Below are 10576 nucleotides of genomic sequence, written 5' to 3'. Positions count from 1 at the left end.
TGCCTCCTTAATGTTAGTTTTAAAATATTCACGAAGGTTGCAACTATTAGGCTGAATTCGGTTGCTAAACATGTGGTTCGTCCTTCACAGACAGCTTTTATGCAAGGTAGACACATCCTAGATGGAGTTGTTATCCTTCATGAAATTGTCCATGAATTACATCGAAAAAAGTTGAATGGGGTCGTACTTCAAATAGACTTTGAAAAAGTTTATGACAAAGTCAAATGGCCCTTTCTTCAACAAACTCTCAGAATGAAAGGATTTTCTACAGAGTGGTGCGCAATGATCCATAGCTTCGTTTCAGGAGGCAGTGTTGCCATTAAGGTCAATGATGACTTTGGCCACTATTTTTAAACGAAGAAAGGATTGTGAGAAGGTGACTCGATATCGCCCATGCTATTCAATATAGTGGCGGATATGCTAGCAGTCATGATTGAGTGCCAAGGCTGATGAACAAATTGATGGGGTAGTAAATCATCTAGTTGATGGTGGCCTCTCCATACTTCAGTATGCCGATGATACAATTCTCTTCATGGATCATGACATCGAGAAAACGAGAAATCTGAAATTAATTTTATCAGCATTCGAGCAACTCTCATGTCTTAAGATCAATTTTCATAAAAGTGAATTGTTTTGCTTTGGCGAGGCCCAAGACGAGGCTCACTTGTACGTCGACCTGTTCGGATGCGGGTTGGGCCAGTTTCTGATCACATATTTGGGGATACCGATACATTATCGGAGACTCGCAAATGTTGAATGGAAACACGTCGAGGAGAGGCTGCAAAAAAGACTTAGCAGTTGGAAAGGTAAGTTGCTGTCTCTAGGAGGAAGATTGGTCCTAATAAATTCAATACTAAGTAATACAGTACTATATATGATCTCCTTCTTCTAGTTGCCAAAAGAAGTTTTACATAGATTGGATTATTTCCGATCAAGATTCTTTTGGCAAGGAGATAATGAGAAAAAGAAATATCGATTGGCTAAATGGAGTGTGGTTTGCCGTCCCAAAGACCAAGGCGGGTTGGGCATTGATGACCTTGAGGTTAAAAATAGGTCCGTACTCGGTAAATGGTTGTTTAAATTACTAACGGAAGATGATGTATGGCAAACCCTCCTCAAACGGAAATATGTGGGCTCCAAGGCAGTATCCCAAGTACATTGGAAGCCTGGGGATTCTCACTTTTGGGTGGGTCTAATGGCTACGAAGAAATATTTCTTTTGCTATGGATCTTTCTCGATTAAGGATGGCTCGGAAATTAGATTCTGGGAGGCTAGGAAATGCCACTCTCCGGGAACAATATCCGACTCTATACAACATTGTACGTCACAAGGGTGATACTATCGCCACGGTAATGGAATCATTTCCCCCAAATGTGACATTCAGAAGGGATTTATTTGGACCCAGACTACAATCGTGGAACATCCTGCTCCAGCGGTTGTCCACACTGCAATTGTCACATGGGTCCGATGTATTCCGATGAAACCTACATGGGAATGGACAGTTCTCAGTGGAGTCTATGTATAGAGCGTTAATCCAGTCTGATGTGCCAGTTGATAATAATAAGAAGATCTGGAAGATAAAGATACCACTTAATAATAAAATCTTCGCATGGTATCTTCGTCGTGGAGTCATTCTTACTAAAGATAACCTTATTAAAAGGAATTGGCATGAAAGTCCGCAGTGTGTCTTTTGTCACCACGATAAGACAATAAAACATTTATTCTTCCAATGCAAATTGGCTCGTTCTATATGATCAGTCACCCAAATAGCTTCTAGCTTGTATTCTCCTTGTAGTGTTGCTAATGTATTTGGCAACTGGCTACATGGGATTGATCACAGGTTTAGAATCCTTCTCAGGGTGGGAGCGCTTGCCATTATTAGGTCTCTTTGGCTATGTAGAAATGATAAGGTTTTTAACGATAAAAATACTTTTTTTATGCAGGTTATCTACAGATGTACTGGAATTCTTCGTTTACGATCCTCTCTACAACGTGTGGAGAATCAAGACCTGTTTATGGAGGTGTGTGCATGATTGGAGGCTACGGCGAGGGATACTTTTACCCAACATGGGTGACAGCATGATCTTAGGATTGCCCCCCTTCCGCTTTAGGCGTTATACGGATACCGCATGTTTTCCTTGTATTTTGTCTTCTAATTATTTTTCATTTAAATGAGAGGACATTGTTTGATGTGTGCATCTTAGCTATGCAGAGACCAGGTGTAATGCTTAAATCATTTAAGTAATAAAGCGCCTCTTTTCGAAAAATTCATGTGATCCTTGTAATCGCTACCTGTAATTGCGATTGGAGAATGTACATCGAGTATTTGTGCTACCTAACTATCGGCAATGCTACACTATCCCTATGTTATCATCTTGTATCAGAGACCAACCCACCCCTCTTCACCGGCCCCAATCTAGCGCAAATTCATGGAGACACAGAGTCTCCGACAAGCGCGTGCATCTGAAAGCCATGGATCCGGCAGTGAAGGCATTCCTCGACAAGCTGGAAACGATCCTCTACACCAACACCAAGGCCCAGTAAGTAACGCAGGCGAAGATAGCTCCAGCCGCTGCAGTAAGACGGAGCAAAAGATCTATTTTCAAATCTTTTTTGCAACACCCAATGTCTAATTTTTTGTCTTGCCTGGTAGCCTCCTTGAATAATTTGAAACAAAGTGGTAACCTTTTTAAAGGATTGGAACTGATGAACAAAGTGACCAAATATAACCACATAACCATGTCACAGGTCCAGTAATAATTTGAAACATGCCTACAATCCTTTAATAGCATAATATCAGTCATTATATATCCTTTCCCACATCCAGTAAGGGGAAGATACCAGCACTGATCAAGTTTGGATACAGTACTTGTAGGCAAGGGCAGCAGCGGTAGATGTACATGACAAATAAAATTATACCATATATCGAGCAGACGGTTCCACAAACAGATTAAAAAAGGATTCAATTTGAAAACTAAGCAAACGCATGGCACGGGTGACAACTGAGCAGAGGACTTCATCTAATCATCATAATCTCCATCAGCAAACTTGTTTTCAGGGTAGAACACGGCCACCACCTGGTTCCCGCCAAACTTCCTGCCATGCATCCCGACCTTCGCCTTGGTCGAGCCGTCGATATCTGCATATTCCAGAAACACCTGCAACACGGACAACAAAGTCCATGGATCAAAATAATTTTGTTCCTGCTCAACACATCAGTAATGAGTATGATCAAAATCAGAACTCACCTTTCCAACTCCAGGAACAGCAGCGCCGCTGGGGTCAGGTCGTGGGATGACAGCTTTAACCAAGTTACCTGTCCAAGTGTTAGTGAGTACATACATAAACAAGAAATACATGATATATGATCAATCATATCCAATTGAAAAAGAATAGTGTGTCTTCTGTAGGTTAAGCCCGATTGCCAATATTGCATGGGGTTGGACTACAAAAGACTCTGCAATGGCACTTATGTGGACTACAAAAAAGACACACAAAAAGACAACACACAAAACAAAACAAGTTCAGTAACTGAACACAATGATTACAGAATGCAAGGGTTTAAAACAAGATGAAGGCAAGTCCATGGATTTCATTTTGTTTACCATATTTGCGCCCTTCTTCCCTCATATCTTCCAAAATATCCTCGTATTCCTCATCATCTCTCAGTTCATCTGCTGAAACCACCTGGGTCAGGCATACCACCTTTGTCGGTAGAGCGCCTCCAACTTGTAGCACGAGTTTCTGTCAGAAAGCAACGGTCAAAATTTGGAAGGGAAATATAAACTCACTGTCATTTTGTAAAATATATATTTTCAACAGCTGAGTGTACCTGCATCTGCACTTGTTGTTGTGCGTGCAACAGGATGGTTTCTTGCTCTGGCCTTGGTTGAGAAGTGCCTTGATTTGCTCGCCTAACAGTGAGGGTCTTGTCTCCCATCTTGATACCATTCAGGGCAGCACAGGCAATGTCGGTGACATTAAGATCCTGGTATACACAGAAGGCATATCCTTTCGAGTTGCCTGTCTCCCTATCCTTCACAAGATCAAATCCTCGCAACGGTCCAAAGGATTCAAGCAACTCCCGCACTTGAGCCTCGGTGAAGTAGTACGGGAGGCCACCCACAAAGATGCGATCAGGGCCTTCTACACCTCCAGCTGAGCCAGGTGTCAAGCCAACAGCACCAAGATTGAGATTAGGGTTTGGCTGGCTTGGACCCAGTGCAGCAGCCAGGGAAGGATTATAGTCTGTTGGCCTTCTAACTTTCACCGGTGCTCCCTCAAACATTATACCATCTAAGGCCATTGCATTGCTTGCTTCCTCCACAGACCTCATCTCCACAAAAGCAAATTTCTTGTCATGGTTTATGTATACATTAAGAACAGCATCACCAGGACCAGCTGTGTTTCCTCCAATAGCAGCCATAACTTGATTGAAGTATATAGCAACTGTCTGCAGAAAGAATACAAAATTAATACAAAGCCCAGACCAAAAAAGCATAGGCCGTCAAGAAAACAAACAAGTTAACCAGGTAATTACCTGCTCATTGGCAGTTGGTGGAAGTCCACCAACATAAACACGCCTAGCATGCCGGGTAGCCTAGGATAAGGGTGATTAACCATGACGTTATATCACGGAACAAAACTAAAATATGATGGAGACAAGCAATAAGAAAAGTCATATACCTGTTGTGTCATGGCCTGTGGTTGCATAACTAGAGGATTGAACTGATGCAAATAGAAGGAAAAAAATTATGAGTAGAAACATATCAAATACTAGAGTTTGGTTCATTCTGTCAACACCAGAAAAGTAACAAACCAGGGTGAATCAGATTGCCTGGTGGTGAGTTGGTGACAGAACCCAATCTAAAAGGAAAATAGTAGTCACCTGTGTAGGAGCAGTGAAATTAAACATGTTTGGAAGCATCCCAGTAATAAGAGGGGCAACTGCGGGCAGCTGACCTGCAATTCATCAGAGGAGCCTTACAGATATACATGTGATTATCATGGAAATCCACACTAATCTAGCATAGATCCATTTCAGATAAAAATACATGGAGAATGGACACATGTTCAAGGAGACAAAGGACTAACAGCAATAATTATGGAACAGCCATAAGGTAATACTGATTACCAGTTGAAGGCGAACAAGATATCAAACCAGTTGTTTTCTCCTTGTACAATAAGCTACAGTAGTCCGCTTTTTCCATTGGTTTATGATGGACAAAGTGGTCCAAGATTGCTTTCCTACCCAATATGAAAACACAACAAACAAACAAACAAACAAACAAACAAAGACACAAAAACCAAGAGCAGCAAAAGAAGAGTCACTCAGTTCCGTATAAAACGTGGAATAAAATGCAAATTTACAAGTCTTCTCTGTAAGAAAATATCATTCCCACAACAATCATTACCAAGCCTTCCAAAGCATCCACTGCTACTAAACTGTAGGGCTCCAGTTCTCAGAATGGGCCAATTCCCATAGCTCAGTCAATTTCTGGTGACAAGCCAAAGAGGAAAGTTGCCAGACTTCTCGTAGACAATCGCAAGCAAAAGCTAAATCTTCAATAATTTGTTCGATTGTGAACCAACAAATTTATGAACTGGAACGTGCTACCATTTTCTGAAATAAATGATGATCCGCATTTATAGGAACAATAATTTGCATTCTGGCTGTTTAGTACAAGTTCATGGCAATGCATGTGGATAGATATTGCAGTGAAAATGAACGGATGTACATAGTCATTCCAGAAGCTGCTATTTGTAAATATACAATTGTGCATAACAGCTGATTAGCAGTTCCTTAACAGATCATCTTTTTTAGTCCTAACCATAGAAACATATACGTGTAAAAATGCAAACTAGAAACATCAGTATTGTTTGACACATACCTGGGGTCGTGCCAGGAGTAACCATAGGAATGGATTGCAATGGTCCCTGGTCAAATCCGCTCACCCGCTTGCTGTTTCAGTGCGGCAGGCAGTTATATAAGTAGTTCAACAAGCAGGAAATAGCAGACTAGAGAAATACAATAGAACCAGCATAAGGTATATAACAAATAACATATCATGCAGGAAAGATTTGCATCAGATAAACAATGTATTAGCAGTTGACATCCAAGCAGAAAGCACGAAACCAATGCATGGATTTTTTTAAGTGCAAACAATGAAAGAACAGCATACGAGAATAGTATCTGTGACGGATCTCGAAAGGAATGGTGATTTGTCTTCCTCAGAATGCTGACATGTTAAACGTAGATAATAAACCTTTGGAAGAGATTTAACACATACCTCTTTGAACGAGAACGCGAACGAGATCTGGATCTGCGTTCACGACCCTTAGAACGGGAACGGGAGCGATGCCTGCGATGGCCATCTCTGTCACGGTCTCTTCTGCATTACCAGTTTATCTCAGAATACATTAGATTTCATAGAATTAGTAGTACAGGTTTTTTGTATAAAAGATGATGTTACCAAGGCAGGATGAGTATATGGAGGATGCTAGATTAGTATTCTACTGTGATAACAAAACATTTCTCCAGAAAACATGACTTGGCTATTTCTGTCCCAAAAAAAACAATTGATTAACATAGCCTTCATTTTAGCAAAGGAAAACAGATTTTACAAAATTCAACACCATCCACACAAAGGTTACAATAAACCTTTAGCAAGTAGCCACTCACAAAGGAACAACATTAAAAGCAAACCTCGCGCCAAGTTAAGCATATTCCCTCTGAGTACTTTGAAAGATGTCAATTTGGACTTCACTCTCCAAAACACTACTCTACAACTCATTTCTATCGTGAAATTTTATAGAACCCAGCAAGATTATGTATTATGAGTAAGTTCTTTTTTAGACAAATTTGCACATGTGTTGTGAACCTGTAATCACAATGGGATAACTACTGCGCTGAAGATAGCCAGACAGCATGACTGCGAGAGGTTTAGATTGGTTCTTTCTTACTTCTCCCAAACACAGGTGACATAACATCTTATATACTCCCTCCGTTCCTAAATATTTGTCTTTTTAGAGATTTCAAATGGACTACCACATACGGATGTATATAGACATAATTAGAGTGTAGATTCACTCATTTTGCTTCGTATGTAATCACTTGTTGAAATAAAGACAAATATTTAGGAATGGAGGGAGTAACATACTGCAGGACCTTATACATAACTAAATAAGAATTCTAAAGTATTAGCCCTATCAACATAATCTTATATAAACAAAACCCATAAGTCATTAAACAGCCATTTTGCTGTGCATGCGAGCATGCACATCAGCAAAATTGTTGTAGCTGCTGGATTTGCTAGATTGGTCCACGTCTGATCTGGACATGAGAGCATCTCTAACGCAACATACATTAATTCGTGCACTCTTAATTCGTTGAAATGGTGATCCCACTTGTTGAAATCTCTAAAAAGACAAATATTTAGGAACGGAGGGAGTATTTTTCTAGCCAATATTGGACAAAACATAAACAAGCAAACCCTTGACCAAATACTTGGTAGGATGAACTTGGGCTCAAACAAAGCATACCCAGAGGCCTGGACACCTATAATGCTAGAATTCCTATATACACCATAGACCATAATCAAAAAGTATCTTCAAAACAAACACCTAAAAAGGCGACATGAGGGCAAGCAAATTTTACATCATGGAAAATTTCAAAAGATTAAAAGCCTCTTGAGTAACAGAGACGGATGCTTTTCAACGTAGTTACCTAGAGCTCAGAAATAGGCATGGTGGAACTAACATAACTAAATCCATGGAAGTTTAGACATGGTACCTTTCAACATCACGTCCACGGCTGCGATGACGATCATGGTCATCAGAATGGCCACGGTGCTCCCTTTTTTCACTTCTTTCACGGTGCTCCCTTTTTTCACTTCTTTCATGGTACTCCCTTTTTTCACTTCTTTCACGGTGCTCCCTATGGTGGCGGTCGTGTTCCCGGTCCCGGTCACCCCGATCCCTCTCCCTGTCCTTATCCCGGCCCCTTTCTCTATCTCTTCCATGTTCTCTATCACGCTCCTTGTCCTTGTCCTTCTCTCGTCCTCTGTCCCTCTCTCTAGATTTTGAGGACCTTCCCTCATGTGGCTGTACCTCCTGCTGGGGACAAAAGGAAGATATTAGTTAGATTTCTTGTACTACCTCCATAAACTAATATAAGAGCGTTTAGATCCACTATCTTTAGTGATCTAAACGCTCTTATATTAGTTTACAGAGGGAGTAGAATATAAGAATGATATTCTTTCATCAACGACGATATGATCACCATACATGAAGGAACAAAATACTTACTATTTAAAGCCATCAATGGACCACTTGAAGACATTATTCAAACAAGCAACAAAGGAATACACCCACAAATTGTCTTTAAGGCAGAATCCAGAACTTGTACATAGATCTTCACAGCTAATAAGATAATAAAGTTTAACAAAGCATGTGATTATGAGTTCAATGCATCAAGGGATGACATACAAGTAGCTTAACAAAAACAATTTGGGGGAAGCAACAGAATAAAGTGCAGCAAGACGTATACATCAGAAACGTAATCCCACATCAATAGTGAGCCGCAGCAGTTTCAAAAAGTAGCCGCTCCCACATGCCCACGAATATGACACCAATCAAAACAAAACCGACCCTAACAACCGAGAATCCCCGCGCCCAGATAGGCGTGCACACATCTCCGCAGATCAACACATCTGCGCAGCCAAAGAAGCACTAGTCTGCATGTACCTCGCACAAGCTGGACATGACCCACGGTTCAGCTAGACCGCTACTCGGATCAAGTGGATCAGAGGAATGCACCTGGGAGCGGCCGTCGGGTTGGTCGGAGAAACCGGAGGGCTTGGTCGGCGGGGCACCTCCGGTGACGGCGGCGGCGGCGGGGTCGCAGTTGCCCTCGTAGCGCTCCTCGTACTCGGCCATGCGGCGCGACAGCTGCAGCGGCAGCGGCGAGTCCGTGGGGTGGCGATGGCCTGCTCGGTCGGTTCGTTCTAGGGTTTGGCTGGTTCGCCGGTTGGAGGAAAACCAGGTCGGAACAGGTTGAGCACGGGACGGGAGAAGCGGGTAAATTTTATATATTGCCTGTGTTGGCTGACATGCGGGGCCAATATTCTTTTTTCTTTGAGGTTGGGGCCAAGATTCAGATGGGTGTGTTTGAGTCCAGGGTCCGGAGTCCCATCTACATCTACAGACGCCCACCTATTGTAGGCGAGAGTTACACACGAGTGAGGTCATGCGCCACTTTTATCTCTTGAATCCTTATCATCACAGCCAAGTTTTGCTGCCGCGTTTTCCCTACGGGCCAAGGCCACCCACGAGTTACGACCGACGAAAGGGAGAGATGGTGGCATTGCAATGTGAAGCAGACGAGTGGTGCCGCAGGAAATCTCCGGCATGTGTGGCCATGCGGGGCACTGCTATGCCCCGTCCTAGCCATGAGAGTTGCTCCGAGCGGCATAACACCTCTGCTACAACCAGTTCGTCTGATGTTGTAACAGGCGTAGCCCCCTGCTACAACTGATGCCACCGCTACTAGAGCTATGTGAGGCCGGCCATCGTGACCTTCCATGCCGAAAGCTGCAATAACCTTTACATAGCCGGAACCCGTGGCGCCAAAAGTTGCAAACACTGCCGGGAAAGCTGCAACCACCGCCCAATTTTGTATTTTTTGCTACCATCGTTTATTTTTTTGCTGGAACCAGCACAACTTTTTGCTACAAGTCATTTTTGGGTATGCTGAAACCAGCCTCCATTTTTTGTAATTTTTGCTACCACTGGCCTTTTAGTTTGCTAGAAAGAGCTTCATTTTTTGCTACCACCGGCGTTTTTGATTTTGCTAGAACAGCGCCCAATTGCATGTTTTTTCCTATCACTTTTTTTTGGTTTGCTGGAACCAGTGCCATGTTTTGCTACCACCATCGTTTTGGATGCGAACCATGGCGTCATCACCATTGCTGCAACCAACAATCGTAGAAGTTACGTCCGGCGAGATTTTTTGCTACAGCGGCAAGAGTTGGCGGTGGTGGAGCTGCCACTGTCAATGGGTAGGGCTACACGGGGTCAATCAACAAGGAAGATTGATGGCAGGGGCAGCGTTGTTCGATAACCTGTGAGCTGGGGCGGCACGTCTCTACTTGTTTCTCCTTTTTTCCTGTGCGAGTGGGGGAGATGACGTAGGGGCGAAGAAAAGACAGAGAAAAGGGAACGATGTGATTGAGCGACTCTATACGAGCGCATCCAACGGCACGCGAGTGGCCAGCCGAATTTTGGGTCGGCGCACCGACGCCTAGCACTCGCATAAGACTTTTACATTATGGTAGAGACCCACACGCATGAGATGAGTCTGTTTCACACGGAAGTTGCCAGTGAATGAAGTAACTACTTCTCAAAAAAAGTGAATGAAGTAACTAATCGAAGGTGTTTCAAAAGGAATTAATCGGAGATTTGTCTAAAAAACACTAATTGGAGATTTTTCCTAAGAAAACACTAATCAGAGATTCGTCTAAAAAAACTAATCGAAGGTTACCCCTTGCGTGAAGCGCTCTTCTCACATCAGGATGGA

The 10576-nt window shown here is 42.6% G+C and overlaps 1 protein-coding gene across 1 annotated transcript; it reads right to left on the bottom strand.

Annotated features, from left to right (window-relative positions):
• Window positions 1-2754: 2754 nt before the first annotated feature.
• Window positions 2755-9079, bottom strand: LOC119285964 (splicing factor U2af large subunit A-like). The gene is made up of 11 exons (XM_037565301.1): window positions 8818-9079; window positions 7793-8115; window positions 6291-6392; window positions 5892-5962; window positions 4889-4962; window positions 4687-4728; window positions 4541-4600; window positions 3833-4453; window positions 3606-3744; window positions 3249-3316; window positions 2755-3158 (listed from the first exon to the last, which is right to left on the bottom strand). Exons 1-11 carry the CDS (start codon window positions 8935-8937, stop codon window positions 3021-3023), a joined length of 1758 nt encoding a protein of 585 aa, XP_037421198.1. The 5' UTR covers window positions 8938-9079; the 3' UTR covers window positions 2755-3020.
• Window positions 9080-10576: the final 1497 nt, after the last annotated feature.

This window comes from Triticum dicoccoides, chromosome 4A (genome assembly GCF_002162155.2).
Source record: "Triticum dicoccoides isolate Atlit2015 ecotype Zavitan chromosome 4A, WEW_v2.0, whole genome shotgun sequence".
In the NCBI taxonomy this organism is placed as follows: Eukaryota; Viridiplantae; Streptophyta; class Magnoliopsida; order Poales; family Poaceae; genus Triticum; species Triticum dicoccoides.
Note: the sequence above shows the minus strand (reverse complement) of the source record. Positions and strands in the feature narration are given on the sequence as shown.

Coding starts and splice junctions, on each gene's coding strand:
- LOC119285964 (XM_037565301.1), bottom strand. CDS start 8,937: ATGGCCGAGTACGAGGAGCGCTACGAGGGCAACTGCGACCCCGCCGCC. Junction 5,963..6,290: donor TCGCGTTCTCGTTCAAAGAG/GTATGTGTTAAA, acceptor GCACTGAAACAG/CAAGCGGGTGAGCGGATTTG. Junction 4,454..4,540: donor CACCAACTGCCAATGAGCAG/GTAATTACCTGG, acceptor TTCTTTCTGCAG/ACAGTTGCTATATACTTCAA.